This window comes from Anopheles gambiae, chromosome X (assembly GCF_943734735.2).
Source record: "Anopheles gambiae chromosome X, idAnoGambNW_F1_1, whole genome shotgun sequence".
Taxonomy (NCBI): Eukaryota; Metazoa; Arthropoda; class Insecta; order Diptera; family Culicidae; genus Anopheles; species Anopheles gambiae.
Genome location: NC_064600.1, coordinates 10,531,155 through 10,552,973, shown reverse-complemented (window position 1 = coordinate 10,552,973; position 21,819 = coordinate 10,531,155). Strand labels below are relative to the sequence as shown.

The 21,819-nt window shown below is 43.9% G+C and overlaps 1 protein-coding gene across 9 annotated transcripts in view; it reads right to left on the bottom strand.

Moving 5' to 3' along the window:
• Positions 1–21,819, bottom strand: part of LOC5666833 (homeotic protein female sterile) — a 180,269-nt gene that overhangs the window by 21,458 nt on the left and 136,992 nt on the right. Inside the window, exons 9-10 of one of the 9 annotated variants that reach the window (XM_061659211.1) lie at positions 15,832–16,969; positions 533–15,748 (exon numbers count right to left, since the gene is read on the bottom strand). The exons of the other annotated variants lie outside the window; for them this stretch is intronic. Coding sequence (XP_061515195.1) covers positions 15,597–15,748; positions 15,832–16,969 — 1,290 coding nt within the window. The 3' untranslated portion in view covers positions 533–15,596. Of the gene's footprint in view, positions 1–532; positions 15,749–15,831; positions 16,970–21,819 lie in introns of those variants that run through there. 9 annotated transcript variants of the gene reach the window in all.

Here is a 21,819-nt window from a genome sequence, read left to right as displayed (position 1 = left end):
GTTTGGGGGGGTAGATGAGGGGTAAGGGGCGTTAAGTTTAAATATCGGGGTTTTGTGTGTGTTTACATCTTGTTTTACTTTACTGGTTTAAAGCTTGGCACTCAAATTATCTGTTCGTTTGTTATTGTTTTGTTTCGGTATGTGTGTGGTTGTGTAGGCTATTGTTGTTGTTGTTTTTTTTCTATTGTTGTGTTTTACTACACTCCTCCACCTTCGTGATTTACAGTCAGTTTTTGTGGTACAGAGGTGGCGGATCGTTAGCAGGCAAAACTATTTGTCTTGAAGTGTGTGCATGTGTGTGTTTGAGAGTGTGATGAAAACAAAAAAAACAGAGAAAAGTACAAGAAAAACACAAGAAAAGAAAACACAAATGGTGAAGGTAACAAAGCAATTAAAGAGACAATAAACCAATTAGAACTAATACGAAAAGAGGATAGAAATGAAAGTTGAGGGAAATAAAAACACAAAGGAAGAAAATCATTTAAACACAAACAAAGAAAAACATAAACAAAGAAAAACACAAAGAACACAATTGAACAGTTGAAACACAAGAAACCTATCGTTTTATTTTCTTTATTTCATTTCCGCCCGCCCGCTCCACTTAGCTCGCTAGTGTAATCTATCCCGCAGTACCAGCTACTGCCTGCCTGCCTTCCCTCGCACTCTGCCTCTGCCTGTGTCTGCTTTGTTGCTTCCCATCTTGCCGCTTCTCTTACTTCCGCGGTACGTCTCGCGTACGACGACGCCTCTACCGCTTTGTTTTTTGTCTAATTGTTACCGTCTACTACTCCAGCTTTTCTTTCCTTCCCGTTTCATCGCTTATCACTACGTTTTGCTGTTTGTTTGTTGTTGCTTTTTTTTTGCTTTTGCCTCATTGCAGTGTATTAAGAGCTAGTGCTGCACATACACACACACACACACACTGCTATATTGTTTGTAGTTCTAGCTGCTGCTGCCATGATAAGATTAATCCATCAAGTGTGCACTTATTATCTTAATGTGTGTGTTGCCTACCATTGTCTGGTTTTGTTTACTTTCCTTCTTCGTTTTGTTGTTGTTGTTTATACTAAACCCACCACTCACGCTCCATTCGTATTTGCACACTGTAGATGCATTTCGGTTTGTTTGTTCGCGTTACCCCACTCTTGTTGAATTCTCTACTTGTTTTCTTGCTTTGTTTTTAAAAATTGCTTCTCAGTAACAGTTTCACTATAAGTTAATCTCTAACGCCGTGTGCACTTGTTTCGCTTTTCACCTTGTGTAGCTTCTGTTTTTGTTGTCACTTTCCTTCTCGGTTGGTTGATATAATGTTTTCTCACTTTCCATTTCCAGTTCCACCCACACTCTCACTCCTGCTTGCGCGATGCTAGATATATACGTGTCTTGGGGCTTTTGTACAGCTTCATACACGACTTAACTGTCCTCACAAAAACGAGCAGAGAGGGGTGAGACTCTTAAAACAACCTATATTTGTGTGTGTGTGTGTGTGTGTGTGTGTGTGTGTGTGTGTGTGTGTGTGTGTGTGTGTGTGTGTGTGTGTGTGTGTGTGTGTGTGTGTGTGTGTGTGTGTGTGTGTGTGTACTTGTTTCCCTGTTCTCTCCTTTGCGGGGATGTTCACCGTTCTATAAATTAGATTGAGCTACATTAGTTGTTATGTGGTTGGTTGTTGGAGCTGGAAGAGGGAAAATTTGGGATACTAGGGGGGGAAAAAGGGGGTATGGGAGCAGAGGCAACGAATGCCGTTCTGCTCAGCCTCACTCTGTATCTGTTAGACACCACAGTGCTTTTTTGTTTAAACGTAAAGAACAATAATAATATGTGTAATCATCGTAATAATAATAAGATTCACCAGTTATATTGTATGCCTGTGTGTGTATTAAGTTTCTATTGTAATTGTAATGTTTAACCAGACATACACACATGCAATGATGTGTGTGCTGTTCTCTATAAACCTGTTTTCTGTTTCGGCTTGTATATGTATATATTTGTTTTAAATGTGTATATATATATTTGCTTTAATTTTATACATATAATTACACATATATAATAACTATTATGTATATATATATGTGGTTGTGTATATATTTCAACGGAAGTCGTATATAGTTGTATATTTGATTCTATTGTGTAACGAAAACCACGAACAAAAAAATAAAATTAAATAAAACAAGAAAACCGCTCAGCGTGGATGTATATGTGTGTATGTGTGTGTGTTTGTGTGTGTGTGTAATATTTCATCTCCGTTTATCCGAAACTTATCTCCGTACCTCCATGCTTCTGGTCCCGCGCACAGGATTTACACTACTGCTAGCGGGCATGGTTAGCCATGATTACCTTAGCAAAACGGTTAACAGGTAACAGTTAGAGGAAGAGGAAAACAGGTGTGTAATAAATGGGGAGGCGGAGGGGCGAATATCCGAGCAAAGCTTGTAACCTAGCAGTGTGCCGTGCGCCCCCCCCCCCCCCCCCCCAGCAAGAGAAACAGCTCATTGCGTGGGAGTAAAGCATGGATGCACCGCGGCTAGCCTACCATTCAGGCGCAAGATAAGAAAAATGGACAGGGCAGGAGAGTTTCCCGGTGATTATGAGAAGTAGCAAATCCTGCACCACCGGACCCGTTTTTTCTCTCTCTCTCTCTCTCTCTCTCTCTCTCTCTCTCTATCTATCTCAATGTATTTAATTTGTACGTTCCGTAGAATTGATCAGTATTCCACCGCAACCGTCGTACGGATGTGCAAGTATCTGTGCTATCACTAGTGTACTACACTACGTGTCATTTCGCTACTAACCTACTAACCTTCACCTCCAACCGACAAACACACACACACACACACACACACACACACACACACACACGCAAACACACATAGTGTTTGTGGTGGTGGGGAGAGGGAGGTTTGGAGAGGGTGTGGAGGAGGGCTGCAGGAGGGAAGAGAGGAGTGCCTCAAACGGTGCCATGGGATAAAGCTCCCCCCTTCCGCTCCCACACACACACACACACAAACGTACCGAACGAACTTCTCCACTTTGTAGTGTGCGTGTTGTTTTCAGGTTTTCGCTTCACTGCATGGATGTGTGTGAGTGTGTGTATGTGTGTTTGTGAAGGAGCTTGTTATGTATGTGTGTTGTTTCGGTGTGCTTTTATCTGTCTATTGATACGTTATGGAAGAAGAATTTGAGTTTGCCCTGAGCTATTATTACAATAATTATCTGTTGATATCCTGCATGTCGTCTGGCTATAGTTGCTTTGTTGTTTTGTTTTGTTGTTGTTGTTGCTTGGTTTGTTTTGTTGGTTGGTTGGTTGGTTTGTTTGTTAGTTCCATCTTATTGGTTGGTTTTGTCTGTTTTGACTGCTTTATCTACTGTGTGTCTGTGGTCTGTGTATGCGTGTTTACTTCTTTTTCGCCCCTTCCCCTTCGCTCCCCATAAGTTTCTATTTTCCTCCAGTTCCAGCGTACCGGCAAGGGAAACGGGAGTAAAACGCGTAGGGTTAATGCTATTATCCTGCGTGGGCCTCGCTGAGTTGCCGTTTACTTTGCTTATTGATTTGTTGGGTCGTGTCCCTGTCTTCTACTGCCCGCGAAGGAATGGCGGCCCTAAAGACTGGTCCACTTGATTGAGGGAGAGGTTTCAGTTATCGAGGAGTTTGTTTGTTTGTTTTTTTTTGTTCGTTTTGCTTGTGTGAATTTAATTGTTCTTGCTCGCTTTCTCGCGCGAGGAATGTTGGCAGGGAAAATAAGAGGAGCCAGGAAACTGCAACACACACACACCTTACAGCAAACGCTGTTTGCTGCCGAGCTGTTGGACAGTGCGTTGGAGCGTTCGGTTTCCATCCCTACCGTACGATCGGTTATTGCTTTCCACACTGTTGTACCCCGTGTTAAAACGGAAACAAAAACGGAACGAACCCATCCGCACTCAGACTGGCGGAGAGGGGGCACAAAACTCAGCCTGCGCCGGACACGCGCGCTGCTTCTGTGTGGCGAATGCTACTTATACTGCGCGGCGTTCGATATGTGGGGGGGGGGGGGGGTGTGTGCCTGCTACGTGCTAAGGTTAAAATAGTACCACAACTAGTAACAATTCTGCACGCTGCTATGTGCGCACTGCCGCGCAAGCGTTCTCCGTAGCGCCGCGCTCTCTCGCGCTCTTGAGCGGACGCTCTTTTACACAAACTCTCTCTCTGCGCTCTCTCTATCTCTTTCGTTATGATCGTGTTAAAAAAGCCTACTCGAAAACAGTGTATGTTCGCGTGCACGTAGCAGAGAGAGAGAGAGAGAGAGCGTCATGACGGACGCTACACCGTGAGTGAGAGAAAACCGTAAAGTGAAGCGACCCGTGTTAGTGTTGTCTCCCTCTTGTGAATTTATCTCATTTTTTTCTCTTCATCTTTATCTCTATCTGTCTTATCTGATATCTTGTTTTAGTATATGAGTAGCTTTTTGCTCAATTTTTGAGATTTTCCCCCTAAAGCAGCCGAAACAGAAAAGGAGTGATCGCTTTAAAGAACGCCTAAACCGATACGTGTACGGCGACTCACACCCAACACACAAGTGAGTGGAGTGAACGGTTTTGAATTTCGACTAGATTCGTTTGCCAAAACAGTTTTACAGTGTACACGCGTGCACGCTATAGTACCGTCCCGCTCTCTGTCTCGTACTCGCGTCGTACTAATTGCAAGCGCACGAACCACCACTGGCTGTGTGTATTGGTGTGCGGGCAATCTGTCAAAAGGCAACTGGTCTGATAAACACACACACTCACACATGCACAAACACACACACACATACACACAAAAGGGCCAAAATGTTTCGTACACTTTTGTTTTACATATTTGTTTTGGTTGCTTTTTCTTTATTTGTTTTTTTTTCTCTCTCTCGTTTTATTTTTTTCATCTCTTCACACCAACCGCTCTCTTTTTCCGCTCACTTTTGTATGCGTGTGTGTGCATGTGTGCGAGTTTGTGTGTTTCTGTTGTTGTTGTTACCTTCATACGAACATTGTATTATTGTAGTGTTAAGTAGTACTGATTTGGATTTTATCATTTATTTGCCTTTTTTCCTCATTATTACCTGGTAACGAGTAGTAGTAGTAGTAGTAGTAGTAGTAGCATTATTTTCATATCTTCATATCCCGTTCATTTTCTCTCTCTCTCTCTCTCTCTCTCTCTCTCTCTTTATAGTTTAATTTTTGTAATTTTTAATATCTCAGTTCCAAAAAGTTACAGCCAATTGTTTGTCTCCCTTGCGTTAGATTTGAGTTTTCGTTTATTTTAATGTGTGTGTGTGTGTATGTGTTGATGATTGTTATTTTTTTTTTATTTGTGTTAGTGTACCTTAATTTGTTCTTTTGTTGTTGTATCTCTCTTTCACTCTCCACGTGTCCCCGCGCGTAACGATATGATACTTCAAACTGTCTTTTAAAACGTGTCACACACAAACACACTGATACCGGATGTGGAGCGGGGTGGGGGAAGAAGGGATGTACCTACAAACTTGCTTACTTTCGTACGTATTTGCTGTGTATGTGTGTGTTCTTCTGTTTTGCATATTGCATATATTAGTGTTGCAGGCTTGGGGGCGCGATCATAACGTTTTTGCTTTCGCTCCCCTGTTTCTGTTGTTTACTTCTTCTTATTTTACAATGCTTCCACTCTTTTGCTCTTTTCATTGATCCATCCTTGGATTTTTTTTTTTATTTTGTTGTTTTTGTGTTTTGTTGTTGTGTCATCGATTATCCGATTTTTCATTGTTTCACACCTCTCTTTTTTATAAACTCAATGTGTTATTATCGAAATCACAGATTATTGTTTATACACACGTGTCGCACTGCCCTATCTATCTTTTTTTACCTGCTTTAGCTCTTTCTGTCGCTCTCTCTCGTTCTCTCTCTCTCTCTTTCTTTTTTTTTCACGCTCTCTCTAATTTCTCTCTACTTGTTTGCCCCCAACACATCATTTTAATCTGACTTCAGTTTTTTTTTCTTTAAATGTTGTATGCTATGTTCCTTAATGTCAAAGATTTTCATCCACAAACACACAAATACACACGCACGCGCGCGCGTTTTGTTGCTTTAATTTATCTTCTGTCAAAAAAGAAACTCTCCTCTTTGGTGACTGTGCACACTGCGCCCAGCCTTCCGTGACTTTAGCTGTAATAGTGTCGATTATTTGTTGGCGTGATGTATGCTTGCCGCGTCGTTACTACCCTACCATTAGTATTATTATCAATAATTTCTATGCCAAAAGGTTGGGTTAGGTAGGGGGTTACAATTGCAACGGGGGAAGAAAGTGAAACAGCGAGAGCTGCGTGCAGACGGCAGGCCGGAAAAGCTCGAACAGTACTTCAAATAGAAAAATACAAACGAACAAAACAAAAAAGTTTCAAATCGAGTGAGACAAGCAAGCCTCTACTTGTCTCGAATTGACGATGATGGCTTCTCTATGTGGTACTCTTACGAGCAATATGTGTCCTCTCCTCTCTCTCTCGCTCTCTCTCTTGCTTTTGTCTCTTTGTGCCTTCTGTACTGTCTCGCTATGATAAATTAGTGATTAGTAATAATTTTGCTTGCTAATTTTGACAGCGCTTCCCTGCCTTTCTTTCTCCCTCCCCCCCCCCCTCTTTCTCTCTGCGTTAGCTCCCTGTCAAGCGTTTCGCTCACAGTAGCGCCCTCTGTCGGAAAACAACCAATTGTCACTCCAGAGACACTGATAGCAGCCCGCCTAATTTTACAATCACCTGCAAACGAAACTTCTAACCGCTCCTGCCGTCCAAATGCATGGTAACTGGTGTAATGTTTTTGATGGATTACATGAGAGTAATTTTTGGTGTGGCCTGCCTCCTTCCACTTGCATTAAGTTTTTTTTGTTAATTTTTTTTTTAGTGGCTGAATAGTGTTCGTCTGAAATGTTTTATTTCGCGCTTGCATGTGTGTGTGTATGTGTGTGTGGGACTGTTCAAGAAAAAAAAATGGTCGAGTCGGGACTGTCCCTTAGCTGTCCCAACTACATCAAGTTTTTGTACACACGTCGTTTTATGTTGAATTTACAAACGATCTTAACCGGTAAGTTTGATTCAAAATAATTTGTAAGGTATGTTAAGAATGTTATTGCTTTAAAAAAAATAAACACGTAAGCCTCATCTTGTTCTTTGCGGTGCAACAGATGTGTAGGGAACAAAACCTGGAGAAGGCAAACACGAGAGTCTCAAAGCGGGGAACAGTTGAGCTCCAATTCACAACTGAAACTTGTTAATAATTCACGGTGCCGCAGCTCAAAGCCCCCAAAAATGCCCCCAAAAAACCCCCCATCGGGGGGTTGCTTCTACAAAACAACAATCGGCCAAATACTCCCCCCCTCGGTTCGACAAAGGTTGTTAGCCTTTTAGGTTAGGTGAGATTTTAAACCCCAACTGCACACCCTGTTGATGCGCTTCACGCGATTTCATGTGTTTGTGTGCCAACGTGCGTTTATTGTTTCCTTTTCATCATTAAAATTAATTACAGGAGGGGGGGCGTGTACGTGTGTGTGTGTGTATGTTTTCTAGATTGTATTATTTTTGCCTGCAAACTGGGGAAATTTCAACAAAAATTGCCTCGATTAGCCGCGTACTTTCTCCTACATCTAAGCCTGACCCCGTTCTCGGTATGCCTTTTTTCCAATCCCTTGAAAATGTCGGAAGGAAGAAATGATGACAGGGTACGCGGGGCACACTGGAAAACATCAAAATTCAAAAGAAAAAGAAAAATCGAGTTTTTTACATTCAAAGAACAGCGAAACCGTTACGCTTCCAGTTGCGCGATATTCCACGCTGACACGCACGCTGAACGAGCAGCGGAAGAGGGGTGAGAGGAGTGGTGAAGAAAGAAGCCATTTTTTTTTATTGGGTAGCCAGGGAAGTGAATAGAATCGTGTAAGTGTGCGTGCTTGTTTTGCTTTCCGTTCGCTTCGCGTAGTGTGCGTGCGTTCCATTGATCCTGCCAGCGCATTTTTGGAGGATGAGCAACTCCGTTCACCGGCCTGGGGCCATTCTTGCTTAATAAAAAAAAATGTGTGGTCGCTCGTTTGTTTCTCTCTCTCTCTCTCTCTCTCTCTCTCTCTCTCTCTCTCTCTCTCTCTCTCTGAGTTCCACAAAATTAATGTGTAAATATATGTGTATGTATGTATGTATATATTAAAAATAAATATTACAACTGTAATCTTCCTGCACGCGGGGCACAAAGTTGTTCCAGTTTCGGGGGTACGGGGTGGTAGAAGAATATTTGCAATGCGGGGGAGGGGGGAGAAAAAATCGTGAAAATGAATGGAAAGCCGTGGCCCCTCTGTGTCCCCTCTGTGTTTGTGTGTGCTGTAAGTAAACTAGTATTGCTTTGCTCTATTAGTTGTGTGTGTGTGTGTGGGGGAGTAGGAGTTGAAAATAAACGATTATTAAAACAGATTGCAATAAGTTCAAACGCATAATGTATATGTTTATAAGTAGCTAGATAACAGTAGCTTTGTTCTTAACAAACAAAAGAGGAACTTTGCGCTATGGTAAAGATACACATACATGTATATACGGTCACAATTAAATATGTATATGTGCGAGTTAATCGCTCCTAGCTGTGTTGCACTCGCTCTCCTTCCCTGTTTCCCCGTGCTCTTTGTGTATGTGTGCGTGTGTGTGTGTGTTTAACAAAACCAATTCATACTAGCTGCCTGCATTGCTGATTCGAATTTCTCTTTCCTTTTTTGTTTCGTTTATTGATAGATGTGCCAAGAAACCCTGCCTTCCCTCACGGTGGATTCTTCTTTTTCCCAATTTGGGCAGCTTAACTCATGGTTAGGTTAAGGTTGCGGCCTAAGCACACAAAACACCACCACATACGACAATATCTTCCTGCTTGATATGTGTTTTTGTTGTTGTAATTGTTGTTGTTGTATGTGTGTGTGTGTGTGTTTGACACTTCTTGGAGTGATACACCGAGCGGGTGGATCGGTGGGTACCACCGATCCCTCCGGGGTTGACAAAAAAAAAAAAATAATAATAAAACAAAACATCAAAAACGTGCATCGATGATGGCTGCTTACGGGGGCAGCCTTCACGCAGAAATTAAAAACCTAACCAACCTCTGTGTCCGCATGTGTGGCGGGTGTGTGTGTGTGTGTGTGTAAAGAAAACATATCTGCACGCAAATTAACGGCTGGTTTGCATCATTTATCATGATGCTCTTTCTCTCTGTGTCTGCGCTGGAATGTACGCGATATTTCTCTCTCTCTCTCTCTTTCTCTCGCGTGCTTTCTCTCTCTCTCTCTCTTGCTTTCTTTATCTCTTCACTGTCAAAGCCTATACTACTTAAACGTCTAAGTAATTTTACTACACAACAGAGTGTGTGTGGCGCCGTGTGCGCTCAAAATCCATCGTCCCCTCTAACAGAGTGTCTGTGTAGAAGTAGTACGTGTGTACTTTTGTGTGTGTGTGTGTGTGTGTGTGTGTGTGTGTGTGTGTGTGTGTGTGTGTGTGTGTGTGTGTGTGTGTGTATGTGTGTGTATGTGTGTGTGTTGCGGAAGCGGAGGGAAAACGGGGTGGTCTGTTAACTGACCGAATCGAATCATATTTGCGCGTAAACACAGAGCGCGCGCACCACCAGTGCCTAATGTCTACAACTGCTGCTAGTGGGTTTCTCGTACACTAGCAACTACTACACCTAATTGCCTACCGGCTACCTACCACTACCCTAATGTAAACGGGCTGTCTAGCACTTGCTGGTTAGTAAAAACTTTAGCTTGCGCAACACGCACTTTGTCGTAACACAAACGCCTTAAAGCGCAGAGCCGTTGGAACAAATTGCTAAACAATCGAACGGTTTCCCTCTGTGTTGCGCTCTCTCTCCCTCTCTCTCTCTCTCTCTCTCTCTCTCTCTCTCTCTCTCTCTCTCTCTCTCTCTCTCTCTTTCTCTTTTGCTCACAAAAAGAAGCCTCAAGGACAAGGCGTCCATGGCGTCCATAGCCTTGGCATGGTTTGCCGTTCCACACGCGAGCCTGCACCCTGTCACGCACCAACACGCCACAACTGATCATCGTCGATCGTCCTAAAGTAAAGCGAACACGCGCGTTCGTGTGTGTGTGTGTGTGTGTGTATGTGCCAAACGTACATTTATTTGTTTTTTTTTTCATCTTAAATGGGATTGTGTAATAATAGAATAAAATGTAAAAAAAGAAACCATAAAAGCATCCTACACGCCATTTGTAACCGAAAGCCTGCAAACAAAAGTGGAGGAGAATGGTATCAATTTTGATCCCTTGCATGTAGTTGTATGTATGGGAGTGTGTGTGTGTGTGTGTGTGGAAGGAAATTCTTGTTCTCTTCGTTTGCCACTGCAAATAACGAAGCCGCTTCGTGCCAGTTCTCATTGCTAGTTCTTATTTTTTTTTCTCTCTCTCTCTCTCTACCGTACATTACACAAGACTTAAATGCTAGAAAGAAGAAACGTTGCGCTATCCGAAAATTCTGACCTGATAGTAGGTGCGTAAATTTAGCTTAGAAAGAAAAAAAAACGCGAGCGTGCGCGCGCTACACACCACGACACGTCGTGGCACAATGTATGCATACAAACGAGCAGAAAAAAAATAATTAAGAATAATAATTAAACGCTAATGTACCGCCGCTCACTACACGCTCGCTACGAACTTTCTTAAACCCAAATAACAGGACACACGCGAGCGCGCTACAATTTTGAATCACTTGCTTGAGGATCACATTTGGGATTGCCGCCCGGGGCGGGGACGCTCCCGCGCCCCGTTCATAATTTGGTATCAATTTTTTTTTCTCTATTCGTTAACAAATTTTGACTAAGAAAACGAAAACGTTTTTAAAATATGGCCGAAAGAATCACAATTGGTGTGTTTAGTATATATGTCTCTCTCTCTCTTTTTAATTTGCTCCTCTGCACTCTTATTCATTTGCTTACTCAACCACGCCATAAATTCCCTTGTTTGAGAGTGTGTTTTGACGCCCAAAAGAAGTATTTCCAAAACAAAAACAAATAAAAAAACGATTAACAGGTAAAAGGTAAAAATTTAACCGCAAATTTTAAATTTAGAATTTAGTTCGTATGTTTCCTTTATGCCTAAATACACGCCCCGCCTCCTTATGAAAATGTCTACGATACTGCTTAATATCTTCGTTTTCAAAAGAAAAACAAAACTGATCACATGCCGTTATCATACTGAGATCCAATGAGTTTCATATTTTGTTTCTTTTTTCTTCTCTCCCTTTCTTTTTGTTACAAAAAATTTTGCCTCCCCCTCTCGCCTAATTATCCAATATAGTAAAGCCAAAAAGAAGCGTATCGAAATTTGCGATTGTAAATTTGGTTTGATTTGGGTTTAAAAATTTAGCTCTCCTTTGCAATGTCTCTCTCCCTCTCTCAAAATCTAGTTGGAATTTGACTGCTGCTGCTGCTGCTGTCTTGATGGAATTTGACTGCTGCAGCTGCCTTCCGTCTTTTCTATCGTATCTCGCCCTCCCCCCCAGCGTGGAAGGAACGGAGACGGTAGGAAGAGATCGGCCGAAGAGTTAAAGAGACAGATATATAATTTGTTTTTTTTTTTTTTGGTAAATTTTGAAGTTTCGTTTCCTTTCCGTGTTTGTGTGTGTGTTTTTTTTCTTCTTTGTTTCCTTCTCGCATTACCTAAACGAATGTCTTTTGCTGCTCTCGTCAAGCAAGTGGTGCTGGCCGAAAACCGAAAAACCGAAAATGAACATTTCATACTTAAACTAACGGTGTCCTGTTACGCGCTTTCTACACCCATCCTGTTCCGCGCTGCGGTAGAAAACTCTTAATACAATTTCTTAACGTTTCGCCTAAAAATGTGTGTGGGTGTGTGTATGTGTATGTTAGTGTGTGCATTATTTCTGATCCAAATCACAGCCAATAGTTACCGAAACGAGTGTGTGTGTGTGTTTGTTTTTTTTAATCGCTTAACCACCCACCCACCATGGTGGTGTTCCATTAAATTTAATCGGTGTTCAATTTAGAGTTAATATTTTTGAATTTTGATAAATGCGCGACACTCTCGTTTTCTTTTCACAGATGGTTGAGATGGTTGACATTAAATTTGCCCCACCATCCGCCTTTGCAACACCCACAGAAAGCCACAGGAAAAAAGACCCCCTCACAGATGGGGTTCGTCACTTGGTGGCGCGGCATTGCTGTCCTTTTCTTTTTTTGTTGCAATGTGCCAAACAAAAGGTCGTTTTTGTTGCTGTTGTCAACTTTATCGCGCATTTCAGAGCTTTGTGTGTTTGGGAGGTTAATTATAATGTTACTAAACTAAAGAATGCCATTCTTTTTATGTGTTTTGGCAAAAGGCCTTAAAATTATCTAAAAACGAAGAAAACAAATAATTTTGAATTTTGAAAAATTTGAACTACAATCATCACATAACGTTTGCCAAAAATTGTGGAGTTGTTTTTGCTTTTCGCTTTGCTTTTTTTTTTAGCGTCAGCCGAACTCTGTTCCCCTTACCGCACTAAATTAATAGCGTTAATTTGGTTCCGTTTTTTTTTGCCACACAACGCTCTTCTTGCGCACCAAGCACGATTTTGCCGCGATTGAGTCTGAGCTGCGTGTGTGTGTGTGGGTGTTTCTTATACGAAAAAAGGCAATAACCTAAACATGAAATGGCTATCCAAAGTGCTTACGTACTATATAGCAGGAGTAAAGTATGTAAAGTATGCCACACACAAACGCACACACTTTCTGGAAAATGTTAAATCGTTTTTTTTTCTGCCTAATTTTGCATTATCTCCTCCATCTTTTTTCCTTTAGAAAGTGAGACAGCGTGTTTTTTGTTTTTCTTCCGCGAGTATGTCGTACCACATTCAACCATCGAGAAAGGGGGAGGGTGGAAAATGAATCGATGGATTCCTAATAAATAATGGCGCGGTACGCAAAACGAAAGAAAAGATAAAATAAATAAATCCAACCCATTTCAAAGGAAACGTGTTAGAGGGCGAAGGAGAGCGAGCAAAAGCAAACGAACAAACTGAAACAGTAGGCGTCAAGTGTGAGTGTGTGAGTGTCGCTCTGAACCACGGCTCTACTATTGAAGACACAAAAATAAAACAAGAGAGTTGAGGGGAAAAAAAATACTAAAAACAATCCCATTAATGTCGAAAAATGAATATTCAATAAGATCACAGATTTCTTTTGTCTCGATTATTTTCACAAAAGAAGCTGATGTGAATGGTGAGGGGTGGGGAGGGGGGTTAGGGAAGCAGAGGATGCTGGCCCTGTTTGCAAGGCCGTATAGGAGGCCAGCGTCGTGATCGCGTAGCTCGTAACGCCAAAAAAGAAGAGAAAAGACATTTTCACTTCCCCATTCAGCGTTTTTTTACTTTCTCTCTCTCTCTCTCTCTCTTTCTCTCTTTCTGTCAACCTCATCCGTTCCGTTGGATATACAGGTTACTGTGAACTATTGTCAAGCAAAAAAAAAAAAATGCGCGTTTTGCTCCCATTTGTTCGCCATTTTCTGTTTCCTCCTCCTTTCTGGGTATCTATATATGTGTGTGTGTGTGGTGCTCTCGTGAGTGTTGGTGTATATATGTGTGTGTGTAGGTTTAATTTCCCTTCCTGTGCAACACAAAGAGAACACAGACACAGAGAGAGAGAAAGAGAGTTGAAACAAAAAAAATCACCCCCAACACATGTGCTGGCACATGTTCTCCCTACAGCATCGTCTCTCTCTCTCACACACACACACACACACTTACAGGTTCGTGGACTTCAAAAAAAAATAATAAAAATCTTCCCCAACTTTTAGGGAGAAAATATAAAAAAGGGTTTCCCGTCTGCTGCCACGACCTGCTGTTGCGACGATGTCTTTTGTTTTTTTTTCCTGTTTAAAAAAGCACGCTAGATGCAGGCGCGCACCACAAATTTCGCTCTTTTTTTCTCGCTTTCTCTTTCTCGTTTTCTCTCTCTCACACACACACACACTTTCGCTCTCGCTATTTCCACATTCGCTTGTTTATCACTAGATAGAAACTAAAATTCGCGACGTGCGTGCGCGGGAACTAAATTAAAAGGGGTTTAAAACGATAATTGTTTCACAGCGGCGTCCACTAATGAGAGGGGGGGGGGGCGCGCGGGGGGAGGAGGTGGAGAGGTGTATGTAGTGTCGAAGATGAGATGGGTGTGTCCATCCCACCGCCCATTGCGATCGTGTGCAAGCGTAGTGTGTGGTGCGCGGATCCAATTCGCCGCCCACAAACACGCATTTGCAACACACGTCGATCAATCCGCACGGAGAAGGTGCGTCTTTCCTCCCTCCACCACCACCACCACCACCTCCTAGTGGGGGGTGCTGCTGAGTTTTGTGGTTGCTGGTTTGGAATATATATAATATATATAATATGTATATAAATCTATATATCTCCCTACTTGCTACGGTACTTGATTACTATAGCTTCTGTAAGCTTCGTCGATAAGAGTGTGGTCGCTTCCCCCGGAACGGGCGGGTTGGGGGAGGCTCTGCGTACACATCCGGCGCTCACCGCGCGTTCGTTTTCATTGGATGAGGAGGAGGAGGAGGAGTAAAAGGAGCGTGCAGAAGTTGATCCCTTCAACTTCGCGTGTGCTCATCTCTCTCTCGTTCGCTCGCTCGCTCTCACGGTTTTGCATTTTTGACTATACACACAATGTACACATAATTAGATTAATTCCGCTGAGTTCCCGTTTGCGTCTGCTGCTCTTTCTCGTCCTGTCACAGCCGTGTGGTTTTTGTTTTGTTTTACTTGTTGTTTGCAAATATAATCCTGCAGTTTGTTTAGTTTTGTTTTGTTTTTCGTTGCTTCCCCGCGGGAAGGGAGAGAGATTGTGTGGTTCTGTGTTTTCCTTTTTTTTGCGCTTTGAGTTTGTTTAATGTTTTGTTTTGTTGCTATTTTGCCATTACTATATGTCGAGGTAAAGCGAAGGTATGTTTTTCTTTGTGGTTGTTTACTGTTGCTGCTGCTGTTTGTTGTTTGTTGCTGGGGGCTTCTTGGGAGGGTTTTGTTATATTGTTGTTGTTGTTTTTTCTTCTGCTCTGTCAACTCTTCAAAACGGGCAGGCACACACCCGGGCCGCCTCTACGTGAAGCCGAATAGGTTTCCGATGCCCGGCGGTAGCGGTTTCTTCTTCGCCCGCCCTTGCTGTTGGTCCTCTGAGGTTGCTGCCGGTAGTAACTGATGATGCTGCTGTTGCGGTTGCTGGTGGTGGTGCTGCTGCTGCAGCTGTTGCTGCAGTTGCTGATGCTGCTCGAGCTGCTGTTGCTGCTGCTGCTGATGCCGATGCATCATCTCTTGCAGCAGCAGCGGATATGCGTCACTGCTGTGTTGGTGCATCAGCAACTGCTGCTGCTGCTGCTGCTGCCGATGGGGATGGGTCTGTTGCTGGTAGTGAGTGCTGTGATCACTCAGTTGCTGATTACGCTGTGCCTGCTGCTGCTGCTGATGCGAATGTTGTTGAAACAGCGCTTGTTGCTGTTGTTGCAGCTGCAATTGCTGCTGCTGCTGCTGCTGCTGCTGCTGCAGGTTGTACAGGAGGAGAAAGTTCAGCAGATGCAAATCGTCGCACTATTGGGGCGAATCGTCCTTCCCGTCGATCGGCGGTGGGGACGCCAGGAACTTTCGCGCGTACTTTGGATAGTGCGTCTTCTCGTGCGCCTTCAGTATGGTCGAGCGCGAGAACGTCTTGCCGCACATGCCGCACCGAAACGGCCGCTCGCCTGTGTGCGAAAGCAGGAAGGTGAGAGTAAGGGTGAGAATGCTAATTGACAAGGGATGGGAATTAGCGGCAGGAGGGCCTTACCTGTGTGCACTCGGCAGTGGTCCTTCATGTGGTGCCGCAGCTTGAACGCCTTGCCGCAGAACTCGCACTTGAACGGCCGGTCGCCCGTGTGCACCGGCAGGTGCGTGATCAGCGACGTCACGTCCGGGAAGCTCTTGCCGCAGAACTTGCACAGCACCACGCTGTTGCCGCCCTGGTCGGGGCCGAGCCCGCCGGCACCACCGCCGCCGCCGCCCCCGCCGCCCGCGAGCGGATTGACGCCGCCCACCGGGCCGAGGCCGAGGCCGCCCGACTGGGACGCGAGCACGGCCGCCAGCTCCAGCTCGGCCATCGCTTCCGCCGGATCGAGCATCTGCTCGAGCGTCGGCCCGCCCCCCACCCCGCTGCCCCGATGGTGGCCGTAGTGGGGCGACGGCAGCTGGGACGGCGACGTCGACTGGGCCTGCTGGGCGGCGAGCGCCACCTGCGTCAGCTCGTGCCGCAGGGCGAGGTGCGGATGGAGCAGGTGCGTCGCCTCCCGGAACTTGAGCGACTCGAGCGAGTGGGAGAGGATGTGGCGGGTCAGCTTGTTCTGGTTGTGAAACGTCACGCCACAGTACATGCAGGTGTGCACCGGGAGGCCGGCGACGGCTGCCGCCACCGCCACGGCCGCCGCCGCCCCAGCACTGCCCCCCGTCGCTCCGCCGCCGCCGCCGCCCCCTCCCGCCGACTGGTGCGGGTGCGCATGGTGATGATGATGGTGGTGCGGATGGGAGGGATGGTCGGCTAGCAAACCGCCGCCACCGCCACCGCCACTTCCACCACCACCACTAACACCACCACTACTACTTCTCCCCGAGGCTGCCGGGGCCGCCGACCCACTGCCGCCCGCCGTCGCAGTGGCCGGACCGGAGCTTTCCCTCCCACTGGTGCCGCCGCCGCCACCACTGCCCACACTGCCTCCCGCCGACCTGCGTCCACTGTGGGCGTCACCGCTCCCGTGGTGCGCGGTGGTACAGAGCCCGAGGATGCCGCCACTGTTGCTGCCACTGCCGCCGCTGCCTGCACTGTTCGCACTGCCGTGGCCACTAGCACTCACACCGCCGGTCGTGCCACTGCCGCCGACACCAACACCACCAACACCACCACCAACGCTTCCATGCAGCCCTTCCGACGCTTCCTGTAGGGAAGAACCAAACAAAAATCGGAAATGTCAACTTCTCGTTTTTCGTGTCAACGTTACGCGTGTTATGTGTGTGTGTGTGAGCAAGTGGGATTGTTTGTGTATGAGTGTATGTGGGTGTGTGCAAGTCTTCTTTCCAGCGTTCACTGTTATGCATTCCCATAAAAACGAGTTTTGCGTGTGTTTGGCAGTTTCGTGTACGTGTGTTTGAAGGTGTAACGCTATTGATTGAAAGTAACGCCACTAGTAACGCTAACGTGACGCGTTTCTCGTCTCTGTTTTTTTTTCTCGTTTGAAATCTTTCAAAGGGAAATGATTTGTTTCCTGTTTTTTAGTTTGGGTTTCAAGCGTAACAAACTTTGCAGCCGAAGGAGTTTTCAAAAGAGCTTTTTCAAACACAAACATAATAGTGGTTTGGGGGGGGGGGAAGAGAAGTTTGACATTCACACGTATGACGGGTAACAGGGAATGTGTGTGTGTGTGTGTGTGTGAGAGTGTGTTTCAGTGTGTGTGTCAGTGAGTGTGTCAGTGTGTGTGTCAGTGTATGTGTCAGTGTGTGTGTCAGTGTGTGTGTCAGTGTGTGTGTCAGTGTGTGTGTCAGTGTGTGTGTCAGTGTGTGTGTGTGTGTGTGTCAGTGTGTGTGTGTGTGTGTGTGTGTGTGTGTGTGTGTGTGTGTGTGTGTGTGTGTGTGTGTGTGTGTGTGTGTGTGTGTGTGTGTGTGTGTGTGTGTGTGTGTGTGTCAGTGTGTGTGTCAGTGTGTGTGTGTGTGTGTCAGTTTGTGTGTGTGTGTCAGTTTGTGTGTGTGTGTCAGTTTGTGTGTGTGTGTGTGTTTTTTTTTGTGTATTGGTGTATAACTGGGTAGCAGCAAGAAAAAGATTTAAAAAAAACAAAACGAGCGTCGAACAACAAAAGAAGAACTTCAGGAAAGGGAGCAATAGTAAGAGTTTGTGAAAGAGAGAGAGAGAGAGAAAGAGAGAGAGAGAGAAAGAGAGAGCGAGAAAGAGATAGAGCGATGTAAGGAGAAGTCCGTCATTACACAAACAGCGCATGAAATGGTGAAAAACTTAACTAGTTGACGATCAATCCCCTTCTTTTGGCGGAAGCAAATGACCTTGAACAGCGTTTTGTCTTTTCCAGGCGACAAGACTACAGTGAGACGACCACTCACACACACACACACACACACACACACACACACACACACACAAACACACGCACTCACATATACAACGAACCCGTTCGAATCGATTGCATTACTGGAGGAGCAAAACCACGCCAGGAACAAGATTTAACGGGGAAGTGTGGAAGCGAGCGAAGGTGACCAAACCAATATTCGGGAGAAGCGTGGGGGGGAAGGAGCGTTTGAGTAGAAATGTTGTAATTCGTATGAGGCAACATATAATAATTATAACAATAAACAATGGAAGCATGAGCGCCCGCCTAAACCGATGCTGTGTGGATGATGATGATGATGATGCTGATGATAGAAAAAAAAGGTTTTGATACGTGTGTATGTGTATGTGCTGGTGGAGGGTTTTAATGGCAGCAAAATGCACTCTTGTCCTCTGTCTCATGCATTTCAGACCGTCTTCAGGGTTCAGCAGGATAGAAAGAGGATAGGAAACCCAAAAGCATTGTTTGATGAAATCGTCCCATTGATCAAAACGGGACAGGAGAGGGAAAGGTTAAATTCATCCAATACACTAAATAAGGGAATAGAACACAAGACGCAAACCGACAGGGCAGGGAAGACATATAGAGTGATTTTTTGTTGTTGCTGAAATCGAGAGCTAAACCTATTTGTTTCGATTTTATTTTAAATATTGAACTCTTTAGCTGAGCGACGCTTATCGCACATCAATGACAACCTTTGCATTACATCTAAAACGTGGATAATATAGGTTTAACGACCATTTCTTTGTTGAAGCATAGCTTACAACACTCGAAACTCGAATGAGGTAAGTTATCAAAATAATAGTTTTTTATTTTTTTAGTATTAACCTTTAACCGTTGCAATGAAATGGAACAACAAAGCGACGAGCGGACTATTATGTAGAAAGTGAAGAAATGGAGGGGTGAGGGGAAATACGGCCACATAAAACGCAAAAACGATCTTTGGAGGGCCACCGGAGCAGATGTTCAAACAAACGTTTTCTTTTGCGGAAAATGCTTTTTTTCATTTGCTTGACTCGCAAATATGCTGAAAAAATAGTAGTAAGGGTAAAAACGGGGAGGGAGGGGGGGGGGGGGGGTCAAACGCTTGAAATGTGTGAGTGTGAGTAAGAGAACAGGTAATAGAGAACGTTCTGCCCAAAATACAGGACGCGAAAAAAAGAGGTTCGTCGCCTAGTTCAAGTCTTTGGGGGAAAAACGCGTGTGCGCGGATTATTGCCACGTTACGAAAACACAGCTGAGCGTATGTGTGTGTGTGTGTGTGTGTGTGTGATTGTTTAAAGATGAGTTTGAATCATGTCCAACACAAAGCAGAATCGCAAAAAGTAATTGTAAATGGTTGTTGTTGTTCTTGTTGTTTTTGTGCAAATTGTTAATCCTTCAATCGAGCGAGCAAGCGCCTCCGGGAGGGGATACCTTCAGGATAACTACACATTCAAATCCCCAAACACACGCACACACACACGCACAAACACACACGGGCACACAGAGTGGAGGAGAAGGGTGAGAGAGCGAGCGGAAAGCTAAACAGATAAGAAAGTGTGGTGAGTTGAAGGGGGGGTTGGGTGGGAGTAGTGGTGGGAAAATAAGACAAAAATGCGAAACCCTCATGATGGGATGGGGAACACGCGCAGTGGAGAGTGGGGTGAAACAATTTGTCATTCAAATTAAACATGATCAAGGTGAAAAGAAGAGGAGGTTCGTTTCTTATTGCATCTCGCTCTCTCTCTTTCTCTCTTTCTCTCTTTTTAGTTATTTTTGTGGCTAGAAGGCTTCATTTGATTACTCTACGAATTATTGTGGTTATTGTATGTGTTGTTTGTGTGTGTGTGTGTGTGTATTGGGTGTTGTGAGCTGGATCGTGTGAGTTGGTTATCGTGTTTAGAGGAATGCTTTAGCTATCATTGGAGTTAGACTATTGTTTTTTGTGTGTAACCAGTGTAATGTGTGATTTTTTTTTCATATATATTTTGACGATTGACAAGAAGTTGAAATTCGATTTTTGTCTGGTTGCTTTCGTTTCAATATGTATCGTTTATATATATATATATCGACAAGTTATGTGCTATTTCGAGGTTTGTTTTTCGTTTTCGTCGTTTGGTTTGGTGTACCTTTTAACAATTTGGTTTTTGTTTTCTTTTTTTTTGGTTTTTTGGTTTGAATTTTATAGCTTTGTTTTGGCTTTCTTTTGCTTCATCTTAACCCTGCCTGTTTCTCTACCCTTAAACAGGCTCCTGGTGCCTTTCTGTATTCGGTTTTTTGTGGAGCCCGCAAAAACCAACAAAAGTCCTTAGTATATCTTAGTGTTTTTCTTTTCTCTGATTTCCTTGTTTCCTTTCTTTGTCTTTAATTTGACCAGCTTTCATCTGCTGTAAGCTTTGCTTCGCTATGCCGCACTACCTTTTCTCTTTCTCTCTCTCTCTCCCTCTCGGTCGGTCGGGCGCAACAGTAAAGCCGTCGGGTGTGGTTGGTGCCGTCGACGTCGGGGAGGCCTCTGAGCTTCAAGAGCTGGTGTTACGCTTTTGACAGAGTTTGACAGAGGTTTGCCCTTTTGGTAAAGTAACATAATACATGCCGATTCGGGATTTCTGTTCCTGTTACGCTTATGCATGGATGAACAGGCTTTTTGTTTTTGTTCATTTTCGTTTTTCAGGTATCATTTACGTGATTGACTGGTGGTAATGTTGACTGATTTTATTGACCAATTCGAATTAGTTGCAAATATGTAACACACACATACGCACACACGCACCGACCTTGTGGTGGTGGGTTGTGCTTTTGAAAATGGAAAAGAAAAACGTAAAAAATAGGAGTAATTTAATTTAAAAAAAAAAACAAAAACAAAAAAAAAACATAACTAATCGTATGAATTGAAACTCATAAGGCAATTTTTCGGGCGAGCCAGCTGTGAGGCGCGATAGGAAAAAACGGCTATATTTCTTTACATTCTGTTACACATCACTCGACTGGAAATCGGCCAATGCACACCTGGATAGTGCTTCTTTTCCTATCGCCTCTCTCCCTCTCCCTCCTTTTGCCCCGTCTTCAATTCAATTTGTTCCCCAGTTGTTTGGTGCAATTTATTTTAATCATAATTTTGTCGCTTGTTCAAACACAGCGCGTTTCGCTATCATGTTCAACGGTACCGGTGGAAAGTATTTTTAAATTTTGTTACTGCAACTAAAGCGTTGTCGGCAAAAACAACACCGGCATACCAGACACGTTTGATAAAAGGCACTAAAACAAAAACCAAAATGGCTCGAAATATATACACAGAAAAGGGTAATGATTTTTCCAAAGGAATCGAGAAAGAAAACACAACATAAAAAAGGTTTGATGCGTTCGGTAATAACATTATACATATGCGTGTGTGTCTTTTTTTTTTCAAATATTGAGTACTGTTTTTGCAGTACTCTAAGGATACAATTACTTTTGCAACGAAAATAATAATAATAATAATAAGACAAGAATGGAAACGAAACACACAGGATAACAACAGTCATGTTACTCTATTGAAAAAAAAAATGTAACGCGTCGAAGCAGTTTCCAATCGATGTTGAACGAAAGTTTCATGATGAAACGAAACCAAAACAGTGCATATTTAAATATATAGCAGCACGGTCTCTATATATTTACATATTGATATTAAAAATTTGAACGATTCGAGTACATAA